This window comes from Drosophila ananassae (assembly GCF_017639315.1).
Source record: "Drosophila ananassae strain 14024-0371.13 chromosome 4 unlocalized genomic scaffold, ASM1763931v2 tig00000066, whole genome shotgun sequence".
Taxonomy (NCBI): domain Eukaryota; kingdom Metazoa; phylum Arthropoda; class Insecta; order Diptera; family Drosophilidae; genus Drosophila; species Drosophila ananassae.
Window position 1 is genome coordinate 619,090 of NW_025319039.1, and position 14,497 is coordinate 633,586.

At 36.0% G+C, this 14,497-nt stretch overlaps 1 protein-coding gene and 1 long non-coding RNA gene across 2 annotated transcripts; one reads left to right on the top strand and one right to left on the bottom strand.

The window, feature by feature from the left end:
* Positions 1-11,018: 11,018 nt before the first annotated feature.
* On the bottom strand, positions 11,019-12,208 carry LOC123257800. Its single transcript, XR_006507897.1, has 2 exons — positions 11,551-12,208; positions 11,019-11,498 (listed from the first exon to the last, which is right to left on the bottom strand). It is a non-coding gene; the product is annotated as an uncharacterized LOC123257800 (long non-coding RNA).
* Positions 12,209-13,093: 885 nt separating this feature from the next.
* Positions 13,094-14,358, top strand: LOC123257798 (dihydrolipoyllysine-residue succinyltransferase component of 2-oxoglutarate dehydrogenase complex-like). The gene has a single exon (XM_044717782.1). The coding sequence runs from the start codon at positions 13,113-13,115 to the stop codon at positions 14,283-14,285; it is 1,173 nt and encodes a 390-aa protein (XP_044573717.1). The 5' UTR covers positions 13,094-13,112; the 3' UTR covers positions 14,286-14,358.
* Positions 14,359-14,497: the final 139 nt, after the last annotated feature.

The following is a 14,497-nucleotide window of genomic DNA, read 5'->3' on the forward strand; positions in this document are numbered from 1 at the left end:
AAGCTGTTGCTTTTAGCTAAAGAATTTCCTGAGATGATTTTAGAAGTTCGTGGAGAAGGGTTACTAATGGGAATAGAACTAGCAACTCTTGTAGCTGATAAAATTATTAGTCGATCTCTTGATAAAGGTTTAATAATAACTAGGGTTTTAAACAACAAAGTAGTAAGGGTAACCCCACCACTTATCATTGAGGATGAGCATGTGAACGCAGCGTGTAATATGCTTTATGATTTGTTTTTTAAGATTAAAGGTATATAAAATTCGGCAATATAAATTCAGGCTTGCAAATGCCTCTCATAACATGTAAAATTAATTTTATTTTTTATCACAATAACATCGTACTTTAATGGATTGGTTATTGGTCTTAGTATCATCAGCAATTTTTGTTTTGTTAGTTTTATCGTTTTTGTTCTCAGGAGCAGAAATAGGCTTAACCTCAATTAGCCGTTCTCGAGTTAATAAGCTAAAGCTAGACGGTAACAAAAAAGCCAGGGTAATAGATCGCTTATTAAATAGGAAAGAATTGACAATAGGAACGGTATTGCTCGGCAATACAATTATTAATATTACTTGCTCTGCTTTATTTACAGCAATATTTATCAATCTTTTTGGAAATGAGGGCATTCTCCTATCAACAATTATAATGACATTTTGTATTTTATTGTTCTGCGAAGTTCTACCAAAAACTTATGCTATTCAAAATCCTGAAAAATTTGCATCATTTTCTGCTTATTTTGTATTGTTTTTTGTAAAGATTTTTTCTCCATTGACACTAGGTATTCAATTTATTGTTAACCTCATCCTAAAATTATGTGGGCTGCATAAAGATAAGGAAGTGATATCTGCAGCGGATGCAATGCGTAATATGATTACTCTTCACCGCAGTGAAGGAACTATGTTGCAACAGGATTTAGATATGCTAAGCAGCATACTTGATTTGGCTGAGACAGAGATATCACAAATTATGACCCATAGAAGAAACCTATTTTCTCTTGATATAGATCGGAATAAAGAAGAGTTAATAAGAGAGATTTTAACCAGCAGTCACAGTAGAGTACCTTTATGGCAGAAGGAACCAGATAACATTGTAGGTGTAATTCACGTGAAAGCTCTAATAAATGCTTTGCGTGAAAAGAATAATAAAGCGGAAGAAGTTGACATTACCCAAGTTATGTCAAGGCCTTGGTTCATACCAGAAAGTACACCGCTCAGCGTGCAACTTCACAACTTCCGTAAGAACAGGAAACACCTTGCATTTGTTATTGATGAGTATGGAGCACTGCAGGGAATTGTAACTCTTGAGGATATACTGGAAGAAATAGTTGGAGAAATTTCGGATGAACATGATTTGATTACGGAGAATTTTATAAAGAAAATATCTGATAATATGTATCACATAGAAGGAAAATCTACTATTAGGGACATTAACAGGCAGTTATACTGGAATCTCCCTGATGAAGAAGCTACAACTCTAGCAGGTATGATTGTGAATGAAATAGAGCGCATTCCTGACGAAGGCGAGGAGTTTTCCATGTATGGTTTTCGCTTTAAGATTTTAAAAAAAGATAAAAATATTATTACTGTTGTTGAAGTGCAAGTAAAAACTGGTAATATTAGTGGCAGCAATTAATTAGTGGAGTTTTATGGAAGATACAGTAAAAATAACGGCTGAAGAGTTGAAGGGTTACATAGAGAGAATCGAAAAACTTGAACAAGAAAAGAGGGATGTGCAAGATCACATTCGTGATGTATATGCAAAAGCCACAGATGAAGGTTGGGATATAAAAGTGATGAAACAAATTATTAGGCTGAGGAAGATGGATGATGATGACAGAGAGGAACAAGAAATATTGCTTGATACCTATAAACGTGCATTGGGAATGAGCTACGAAGAAGAGTTAAGTGAATAGCAGAATTGTAATTGGAATAAGTGGAGCATCTGGTTCTATTTACGGTGTGCGTATTTTAGAAGCGTTGAAAGACGTCGATTATGAAACTCATTTAGTGATAAGTCGTGCTGGGAAAATAACTTTAGCTCACGAGATTAAAGAAAAACTTGAAGATATTACATCACTTGCAGATTTTTACTATTCTGAAGAAAAGATTGGAGAAAAAATAGCAAGCGGCTCATTTAAAACCTCAGGGATGATTGTAGCACCATGCTCTATGAAGACAATGTCTGAAATCGCATCAGGTGTTACTTCCAATCTATTGACAAGGGCTGCAGATGTAACGCTAAAAGAAAGAAGAAAGTTAGTTCTTATGGTGCGAGAGTCACCACTGCATCTTGGGCATTTACAAAATATGTTAAAATTAACGGAGATGGGAGCAATTATTGCTCCACCAGTGCCTGCTTTTTATATTAAACCGAAATCGTTGGATGATATTATTAATCATTCTGTTGGCAAAGTATTGGATTTATTTGATATCAAATTACCCGACTTTAAGGAGTGGCAAGGAAGTGACAATTATTATTGATGGTAAAAAAATAGCAAACGACCTATGTGAGAGGCTATCACAAAAAATTGATATTTTAAAGAGAGAGTATAACATTTTTCCTTGCCTGAAAGTAATTCTCGTGGGCAGCAATCCAGCAAGTCAGGTTTATGTTCGCAACAAACAGAAAAAAGCAGAATCAATAGGCATAAGTTCTGAGACCATTGTTTTGCCTGATAATATTTCAGAAGATGAATTAATTGAAAAAATCAATGAATTAAATGAAGATCCATCTGTGCATGGCATTTTAGTGCAATTGCCTTTACCAAATCATATTAGTGCAAGCAGAGTAATTAACACAGTAAGTGTTGAAAAAGATGTAGATGGCTTTCATGATGAAAACGTTGGCAAATTAGTTAAAGGTGAAAAAAACTGCCTTATACCTTGCACTCCTAAAGGTTCTTTGCATTTAATTAAGTCAATTGAAGAGAACCTTTCCGGTAAAAACGCAGTGGTAATTGGTAGGTCAAATATCGTGGGCAAGCCAATGTTGTACCTGCTATTGCAAAAAAACTGCACTGTCACCATCTTGCATTCACAAAGCAAGGATTTAGCTGAATATTGCTCTAAAGCGGATATAGTAGTTGCAGCAGTCGGAAAGCCAAATTTTGTTCAAGCAGACTGGATAAAGAAAGGTGCAATAGTGATCGATGTTGGCATAAATAGCGTTAACGTAGGAAAGCTTGTAGGTGATGTTGACTTTGAAGGAATAAAAGGGAAAGCCAAAGCTATGACCCCAGTACCCGGGGGCGTTGGCCCAATGACCATTGCATTTCTAATGATGAACACTGTTATTGCTGCTTGCTTGCAGAAGGGAGTTGATGCTTCTAATTTCATTAGTTGAGGTATGAAGAGGAAGCTGTATGAAGATAGAATGTACCACATCTCACAATTAATAAAAAATTGAGATTTTTGAAATTTGTAAAAGACAAGATTTGATCTGACAGACAAGAATTAACTGACAGAAGAATTGAGGTAGTCAAAACTAATATCAGGCTCTTGTGTAATGCTACTAATATTTTTCTGAAAAGCAATATATTTGCTATCAAGAAAGTGTATTAAATAAGACTTGACCTGACACTTTAAAAAAGTAAGTTAAAAATAATAAAAATAAAGGAGTGTTAGATATGAGTACAATACAGACAAAAATATTAAAACCAAAGCTAGAGAACTAGCAAAACAACTAGGAAATGTGTCTCAAGCATGCAAAGTGATGGGATACTCAAGAGATACATTTTATCGCTTTAAGGAGTTATATGAAAATGGAGGAGAGGAAGCATTACATGAAATAAGTAAGAAAAAACCGCTATTAGCAAACAGTGTAAAAGACAAGATTTGATCTGACAGACAAGAATTAACTGACAGAAGAATTGAGGTAGTCAAAACTAATATCAGGCTCTTGTGTAATGCTACTAATATTTTTCTGAAAAGCAATATATTTGCTATCAAGAAAAGTTTGCATAGGCGTTTTGCCATAGCAATATTTACCCGAGTGAGGTCTTGTCTCATTATAAGAACGCAACCAATGATCAACATCAATCTGTAGATCTTCCAAAGAACTGTAGATTTTCTTTCTAAAGATGATATTGTAACACTCATCTTGCATGGTTCTATGAAACCTTTCACATATGCCATTAGTCTGTGGAGAGTTGGCTTTAGTTCTAGAATGATCGATGTTTTCTATGCCCAAATAAAGCTGATAAGCGTGATTTTCGGGCTTGCCACAGTACTCCGTACCCCTATCAGTTAAAATGCGTAATAATGGAATTTTCTGCTCATCAAAAAATGGAATAACTCTATCGTTGAGAAGATCTGCAGCTGTAATAGCTGTTCTGTCCGTGTAAAGTTTAACCATTGCAACTCTGGAATAAGTATCAACAAAAGTTTGCTGATAAATGCGCCCTATACCTTTGATATTGCCCACATAATAGGTATCTTGAGAACCCAAATAACCTGGATGTTGCGTCTCAATTTCACCATGAGCTTCCCTTTGTTCTTTCACTTTTTCTAAAGCTGCAAGTTGTTCTTCAGTTAAAATGATTCCGTCTTGAGCTACTTTTGTCTCTAGTGCTTTAAGTCTCTTTTTGAGAGTTTCAAGGTCATTTCTTAGCCATACAGACCTTACTCCTCCCTGAGAAATTATTATACCTCTTTTTCTCAGTTCATTTGCAGCTCTTTCTTGCCCATATGCTGGAAATTCTGTTGCTATACCAATCACTGCTCTTTCTATATCGTCGGAAACTCTGTTTGCTAATAGCGGTTTTTTCTTACTTATTTCATGTAATGCTTCCTCTCCTCCATTTTCATATAACTCCTTAAAGCGATAAAATGTATCTCTTGAGTATCCCATTACTTTGCATGCTTGAGACACATTTCCTAGTTGTTTTGCTAGTTCTCTAGCTTTGGTTTTAATATTTTTGTCTGTATTGTACTCATATCTAACACTCCTTTATTTTTATTATTTTTAACTTACTTTTTTAAAGTGTCAGGTCAAGTCTTATTTAATACAAATTACGATTGATGTTGTATTTTTTAATAATGCTTTTTTTATTATTTCCCTTGTATAGACAGGCGCCTGCCAGCAAATACTTCTTCCCCTATCAAATGGCACCCTTGATTCAAATACATTATTGTAATATTCTCCTTGTCTGAATAGCCGATGCTCACCCTTAAGTATTCTATAAGCTTATCTAGGTTATCTAGTATCGGCCCTTTTTTTAGCCCCTCCTTGAATACTCTAGTCAAAGTTTCCTTAACACAAAAAATCATTGAAACTGTAGAGTCTGTGACACCTTCTACACTTTTCAGCTCATCTATTTCGCGACCTAAAATCCTTCCTATTCCTGTACAAGTGGTTACTAGATTTTTAGCAATAGCTCGAGCCTGAGCCCTATCATGCACTGCACTTAGAAACGTTTCAATTATTTCATGATCTAGTAAAGCATTTCCTTTGCTTGCCAATATTCTGAACTCTATTTCTTTTTTACGTTTATTTTCTTCTTTACTTTTATTCTGATTATTCATATAATATACTCTTCACTAATAATAAATTTTTTTTAAATGTTTACTGTTATTTTCTTAGCAGTATTGGCATGAAGACATAGCTTACGGGTGAAGTCAAATCAATTTTTCATTTTTTTTTGTTTATTTTTTTATGAAAAAGTAGAAGATATTAATAGCTGTTAATTTCTTTAAACGATGTCGTTGTAGATTCGTATTTTTATACACCAAAAAGCGTATCTTTGATGTCTCCTACAGCTCCAAATTCATGACATCCATCTCCTGGGCTTATAAGCTGCTTTACAGCAGGGTTGATAAAAGATGTACAAAAGGACGTCTAAGGTGCGTAGTAGCATTCTAAAGCCATCTATGGGAGACATTTTTTTCATCAACACATTCAAAACTTAAAAAATAAACTAAAAATAAAGAAGTTGAATATTCCTTCAGAATTGTGTATAATTATTAATGCTTTTTAGGTACTCTTGCTATGGCTCTTTCTAAGTTCCTTGACGTACGAAATGATGTCGCGTTCAAAAAAATATTTGGTACTGAAAAAAATAAGGATATACTTATTCACTTCCTCAATGACATCATTGGCTTCACTGGTAAAAACCAAATAAAGGATATAGAGTTTCTAAGTACTATTCAAGACCCTGATATTGCCGCTAAAAAGCAAAGTATTGTTGACGTTCTCTGTAGAGATGAAAATGGGGTGCAAGTGATCGTCGAGATGGTGCGACCTGAAAGCCTTCGGTCATATTGTTTAAAAGGAGAGGAATTCATTCAGAAAGAAACTGAAAGGATTCTAAAGCTTATTGAACCAGATGTTTTGCCATCTGAGTCTACGCATCAGTGCGAATTGGGTAACCAGTTGGTGCCGAGCGACGCGGACAATGAACCTCCTCTTGATAAAGAAGATGCTCAATCGTGAGAGAAAGCATAAACTACAAGCATCATGTGGTTGGAGGGCTAGGCTTAGTGGTATGGTGAACGTAAGTGAAGCTTCATAAGTATCGTAACGATTAAAGAGCTAAAGATGCTGATAAGCTCCGACCAAAAGGTAATGTGGATGAGTTACATTTTTCATTTCTGGATGTACGCAAATAATAATTCCACCGGTATAGAGAAGCCACCTAACCCACTATTGTATGACAAAAGGAACAGGATAAGCCTGTATTTTCGCCTATATGGCAGGCAACCCGCAAGGAATGCTGATGGATGTGCAGGTAAAGGATAATGGAGAAAGCGAATGCCATTTTGTAACGAAATGGATAGAATTTGTAACATTAATTCGCGTGAAAACGAGCAGACTTCCATTTGGTCCCTCATGACAAGAAACTTTGTTAACCACTTAAGGTAGGAAAGCAGATGATTACAAGTACAACTGTAAGTGCACCTACCAATAACTCCGAAGCATGGAACCAGTTACCCTGGAAGAAATGCCAAAAAGTTGTTATGAGGCTACAGAGGCGTATTGTTAAGGCTGTCCAACAAGGCAGATGGGGTAAGGTGAAAACTTTACAACACCTTCTCACACGCTCTTTTAGCGGCAAAGCTTTGGCGGTTAAGAGAGTAACTGAAAACCAAGGAAAAAACACAGCAGGTGTAGATCGTCAAATATGGTCAACTTGCAACACAAAATTTCAAGGAATAAAGCTATTAAAACAAAGAGGATACAAACCTTCTCCGCTAAAACGGATATACATCAGTAAGTCTAATGGCAAAAGAAGACCTCTTGGAATCCCTACGATAAAAGATAGAGCCATGCAAGCATTATACTTGTTTGCTTTGGAACCGATAGCTGAAACGATCAGTGATCGTCACTCTTATGGTTTTAGACCAAAAAGATCCTGCGCAGACGCTACTGTGGCTTGTCACTTGTTACTGGCAAGCCGTAACCAACTACAATGGATACTCGAAGGTGATATTAAAGGGTGTTTTGATAACATTAACCATGAATGGCTCATGAAGCATATTCCTATGGAGAAGAAAATTCTTCATAGCTGGTTAAAAGCTGGCTTCCTAGAATCAAAAACTCTGTATTCCACAACTGCAGGTACCCCACAAGGTAGTATCATCTCTCCAATACTAGCAAATCTAGCCCTAAATGGACTTGAAAAATCATTGGAAAGTCAATTTGGTAAACTTGGCAGTAAAAGAAGAAGCAAAATCAGAAGTGGAGTAAATGTAATCAGGTACGCAGATGACTTTATCATTTCAGGAATCACACGTGAAGTACTGGAAAATGAAGTAAAACCTCTAGTATCGTCCTTTCTTCAGGAGAGAGGTCTTATCCTTTCCGAAGAGAAAACAAAAATTACATCTATTACAACAGGGTTTGACTTTCTTGGTTGTAATGTACGCAGGTATAATAAGAAGTTAATTATAAAACCTTCAAAAGAAAGTATTAAGAAACTTCTTAATAAAGCACGTACATTGATAAAGGCAAACATAGCGAACACTCAGGCCGTACTAATCAAGTTGCTCAATTCCCTATTAAGGGGATGGGGAAATTACTACAGCCATGTGTGTGCGAAAAGAGCTTTTAACAAAATAGACCATGAAATTATGTGTGCTCTATGAAAATGGGCAAAGAAAAGACATCCTCGTAAAGGATTACGTTGGATAAAGAATCGTTACTTCAAGGTAATGAAACAACGCCAATGGGTCTTTGCTGCACCCATATGCAAGAACAAACCGAAAGAGATAAGGTATTTAAGACTGCTTAGGTTGATTGATATACCTATCAGACGACATGTTAAAATCAGGGCGGATGCAAATCCACTTGACTTAAAATGGAAAAAGTATTTTGATGAAAGAGTGAAACAAACAAAAATGTTAGCAAGCTCTTTCTCAAGAGAAGGTTCTCTACTGTTGGTGTCACCATTAAGAATGATGTTTTCTGAGGAATCATGAAGGACAAGCCGGTTCGAGAAAAGAAGGACTTAGATAAGGGGCTCAAGCGTAGTGTGGGGAAACCTGCATGCTGCGTTTCTAAGGGAGGGAGTAGTAGCAATACTACTTCCTTACCTAACCAGCTTACTCGCGATAAAGGCTTCGAAAAACGAGCTCAATTATATGCTGCTAAGGCTTACTCAAGGCAAGCTGATAAATCTGGTAAGTACATTGATTTAAAGAAGGTTTTCTTTATTGCTATCTCTAATTGTAATTTATTTCCTGATAAGCTTGATTATATATCCAGCCACACTATAAGAGATGAGAAAACCAATGAGCATGACTTAAAAGATTTTCAATTTGTATTTATTGAACTACCTAAATTTCCTAAGAATAAGGAAGAACAGCTAGAAAGCATAGTGGATCGTTGGTTATTTTTCTTCAAATATGCAGATGAAACTACGGAAGAAGACTTAAGGAAAATAGCAGAAAAAGCACCAATAATAAAGTTAGCCTACGATGAATTAGACAGGTTTAGCTGGAATGAAAAAGATTTAGTAGCTTATGAAGAAAGAATAATGGATCTACGGAAAGAAGAAGCCATTCTTGAATACAGACTTGACCTTGCTACTGAAAAAGGCATCCAAATTGGCGAAGAAAGAGGCATCAAAATCGGTAAAGAGGAAGGGAAAATTGAAGGAAAAATCGAAGGAAAAATCGAAGTCGCAAAAGCAATGCTGGCTAACAATGTTGATGTCAACACTATTGTCAAATTTACTGGCCTTTCTATTAGTGAGATTGAAGAATTAAGTGTGAACGGTTACTAATTAAGAACTTTAATTATCAATCATAAATCACTGAATTTCGCTAGTAAATTTGTTGCCATTGTCCATATTGCACAATTGTATATAAGATATAGTATAACAATAGTGTCCGTTCAGCTAAGAGGTTGTCCGGAAACAAGTAAAAGGCTATAATATCTGAAATTTTAGTACGGGGTAAAGATGAGAAAAAAGTATCCAACAGATCTAAGCGAAAGGGAATGGGCAAGAATAGAAAAACACTTCAGAGTATCATACAAGAAAGGAGGAAGGCCGCCAAAGTATAACAAAAGAGAAATATTAGAAGCAATTTTCTATGTATTGCGTACAGGGTGTCAATGGCGGTATTTACCAAATGATTTTCCGCTATGGAAGACTGTGTATGAGCAGTTCAGGCAATGGAAGAAGCAGGGAATTTTTGAGAAAATGAATTATGAAATTACAAAATATAGTAGAAGAAAAATAGGAAGGAATGAGCAGCCGAGTGCCTGTATAGTAGATAGTCAATCTGTAAAGACTACAGAAAAGGGGGGATCAAAGGCTATGATGGAAGTAAAAAAGTAAAGGGTAGAAAAAGGCATATAATTACAGACACTCAGGGTTTTATACTAGGTTGTTACGTAGGCGCTGCTAACGAAAATGATAGAGATGGTATTAAAATAGCATTAAACAATATGAGAACAAAATATACTAAAGTTAAAAAAATGTGGGCTGACATGGGATACCAAGGAAGAAATTTAAAGAATCACATAAAGGAAGAATATGACATAGATATTGAAATTGTTAAAAGGCCTCCATGTAGATTTTGGGTGCACAAAGATACGCCACCTGAGCTACTACCAACAAGAGAACAAGGGTTTAAAGTACAGCCAAGAAGATGGGTTGTAGAAAGGACTTTTGCTTGGGTTAATAGGAATAGAAGGCTATCGAAGGAGTATGATTTACTCACAACATCCACTGAGAATTTCATATACCTAGCTATGAGTAGGGTTATGTTAAAGAGGGAATATGCTTGAATTTACTAGTTTCCGGACAACCTCTAACTTTGCTATTTTTCTCTCTAGATTCTTGCAAAGTTCTACAAGATTAACCACATTACCTCACGGTTTCTCTATGATTATTTTTTTAGATTACTTGTTTACCTTATTTGCCGTTCTCCTGAACGAATATACATAAGCTATAAAAACTATCTAATAGCTACCCAAAACCCTTATTTCCCACTCAAGTTCAACATTAAATTTATCCTTTACTGCATCTTTTACTTTGTTGCCAAGGTTTTCCAAGTCAGATGCAGTTGCATTATCGTAATTGAGCAAGAAGTTACAATGTTTCTTAGAGATTCTAGCTCCACCAATATTTAACCCTAGGCAGCCAGATTTATCAATTAACTCCCATGCTCGGTAGTTTTTTGGATTTTTGAATATGCACCCAGCAGTTTTTCCTCTTATTGGCTGGCTTTTATTTTTCCTCTCAATAACTTCCTTTAACCTTTGCAGTATAAGCTCATACTCTGAGTTTACTCCTTTAAACTCAGCTTCAACAAAAATCCAATTTCCTTTTAGGCTATGTCCACGGTAAAAATACCCCATTTCTTCGCTGGAGAACTCATATAGGTTTCCATCCTCTAGATTCACTGCTTTTATGGATTGTACAACACTTGCGATATCACTACCATATGCACCTGCATTCATTTCTATTCCGCCACCAACTGTTCCTGGAATTCCAACTAGAAACTCCAACCCACTAATCTGCTGATTTCCCGCAAAGTGAGCAAGGTTGCTGAGCAGCACAGCTCCCCCAGCTACAATAGAGTTGTTACCCTTACTTTTAATATATGCAAACTCCTTACCTAATTTTACTGTTATTCCTCGAATGCCACTATCTCGCACTATTATGTTGGATGTTGCACCAATAACGCTAACTGGCAACTCAGTGTTTTTAATCAAGCATGTTAAATCTTCAATATCACGTGGTTTAAATAATATATCAGCTCGTCCACCGACATTTAACCACGTTGCTTTAGACATTAAGATGTCATAACGATAGATTCCACGTACTTTAGGTAAGCTTATAAGCATTTTGATTTCAACTCTAACCCTGCATCCATACCCATTTTCTCCGCATCTTCTATAAATGAAGTGCGCTCAGTGAAGTATATATTTTTTCCATCTGCCAACATACAACGAAGGTATAGCATATTTTCGCTTACATATTCAGCCAAAGCTGCAAGTGGTGTAAAACATGAACCATTCACTGTCTTCATAAAACTGCGCTCTGATTTCACTCCTATAAAAGACATATTATTATTAATTTTCTCTAAAAGATCGATAATTTTTACATCATTCCTTCTACATTGAATACAAATCGCTCCCTGTCCCACTGCACTTAACATAACTTTTGGTGGCAATACCTCTGTAATTAAGTGATGTTTTTCTAATCTTATGAGTCCTGCTTCAGCTAAAATTATTCCATCAAAACTTTGATTTTGCAATCTAGTTGTTACATTTCCACGTAGCGGTACTATATTTAAATCTGGTCTAAAATTTAGTAACTGAACTTTTCTTCTTATTGCAGAAGTGGCAATAGTAGCCTGTTGTGGCAAAGACTCAAGGCTATTGTGTTTATGAGAAATAAACGCATCGCATGGACTTAGCCTTTCTAAAACACAAGGAATTGTTAAACCCCATGAGAAAAATGCAGGCACATCCTTTAGCGAGTGAACTGCCATGTCTATATTATTTTCGAGCAATTCAGCCTCAATTTCTTTAATGAATAATCCTTTGCCTCCTATTTCAGCAAGATTTGCGTTTGCATACTTATCTCCAGAAGTTTTTATCTTAACAATTTCAATAGATAAGTTAGGAAAAGAGTCCAGCAACTTTTGTTTTGCTTCCAAAGCCTGGACAACTGCAAGCTTGCTTCCTCTGGTACCTATTTTGACTAGCATGTGTACGATTGTTTGTCTGATGTCATTCAAGTAGCTAACTACTTGGATCCAGTTTATATAAACCTTTGCATTTATTGTACTTTAACTTAAAACCAAAAGCAACTTTGACTTTACAAAATAATAACCTTTTATATGCATAAATAAGCTTACTGGATTCTAGTACTTGCATGACAAGGTATAAACCTTATCGTCATACCACCGCGAACCGTCATACCGTCACGGTATCTCTAGATCCCGCTAACACGTAGCGGGATGACGAATTATTTAACCGTCATACCGCGATTCATTCGCGGTATCTCTAGATCCCGCTAACAAGCAGCGGGATGACGGTTGTCGTTTAGCTATAAATATTAAAAAATTTACCAAACGAAAAAAAAGGCAAAAGAAGCCCCGTGGTTGGCTAGTTACTTACATTATACTTTCAAGTATGGCGTTTTTTTATTCTAAACGTCTAATAACCACGACTCAGCTGCTTTTAAGCTGCAACTAATCTAAATTATAAACATTAAGAAATTTACTAAACAGAAAAAAAGGCAAAAGAAACCCTAGGGTAGCTAGTTATTCACTATCCATCTTTTAAGTTGGCGTTTTTTAATGTTTTAAATGCTTTATAAGCGTATTTCAGCTTGTGTAGGTAAAAACCTAGAAATTTGATAAAGACATAGAGTGCACATAGTGCAAAAAATTAAACATGAGACGCCAGATACGTTGAGTTTTTTTGTCATTTAATCTGTACAGAGAAGATAAATAAATAGCTTCATTTTCATGATAAGGGAGCTGGCGAGGCTTGTCAAGGAATTTTTATGGCCTAGCGTCACGTGCTGGAATGACATTTGGGAATATGTTATCCGTTTGTCACTTCTAAATGATAAGAGCCTCAATGAATTTATTAGTTTATTACATGTCTCTTTTCATGTATAAATCTATAGAAAGTTTTATACGGAAGTTGTTTTATGAGCAAAATTATAGAAATCAGAGCACCAAAAACTCTTGGTGGTGAATCAGTTACAGAAGGTATAGTAAAAATAAAGAAGGGTATTGGAGAAGCAGTAAAAGTAGATGATCTGATTTTTGAAATTGAAACTGACAAAACAGCACTCGAATTAACTGCAGAAGCTTCAGGGCAAATAACTGAATTTCTTGTAAAGGAAGATGATGTGATAAGTCCTGATCAATTGTTAGCGAAGCTTTCCGTGGGAGAAGTAAAAGAGGAAGCGAAAAAAGAAGATAAAAGCGAAAGTGCTGCTAAAAAAGATGCTCCATCAGCTCGTAAAATTATGGAAGAAAATGCAATCAGTGCAGAAAGCGTCAAAGGAACTGGCATGGGAGGCAGAATAACAAAAGCAGATGTGATAGGCCATATGAACAAAGCTGAACAACCTGCAATAAAACAATATGAATTGCCAAAAAGTGTAGTAAATGGAGAGCAAAGAGAGGAACGAGTAAAAATGAGCAAAATAAGGCAAGTAATTGCCGCTCGTTTGAAAGCATCGCAAAATACTGCTGCAATACTGACCACGTTCAATGAAATTGACATGAAGAATGTCATGGATCTAAGAACGAAATATAAGGACGCCTTTGAAAAAAAATATGGAATAAAACTTGGTTTTATGTCGTTTTTTATAAAGGCAGCGGTGCAAGCACTGAAAGAGATTCCTGAAATTAACGCTGAAATCTCAGGCGATGAAATCATATATAAACATTACTATGACATAGGTGTTGCTGTTGGCACTGACAAAGGCCTTGTTGTGCCGGTTATTCGGAGTGCCGATCAGATGTCATTTGCCGAAATTGAATTGACTTTAGTTGCTCTTGGCAAAAAAGCACGAGAAGGTAAATTACAAGTATCAGAAATGGAAGGTGCAACATTTACCATTTCAAATGGCGGAGTATATGGTTCGCTCCTTTCTACTCCGATAATAAATCCTCCGCAATCTGGAATACTTGGAATGCATTCAATACAAAACAGGCCAGTTGCTGTTGGTAATGCAGTAGAGATCAGACCTATGATGTACATTGCTCTTTCTTATGATCACAGAATAGTTGATGGCAAAGGAGCAGTGACTTTCCTCGTTAAAATAAAAAATTATATAGAAGATCCAAATAGGTTAGTTTTGGAAGTGTAGCTCAAATGAGTTGCTGTTAGCCTAGTATTGCTAAAAACCTAAACGTCATCCAATTCTGCCAATAGTTTCACAACTTCCGGGTGATCAGGGCCGTAATGTTTCGTAAAGATAGATGAAGCCCGTGCAAACAACTCCTTTTGTTTCTTGTGATTACCTAGAGCACCATAGGCGTCGCTTAGGTTTACCAGTAGTTTAGCAACTTCAGGGTGATC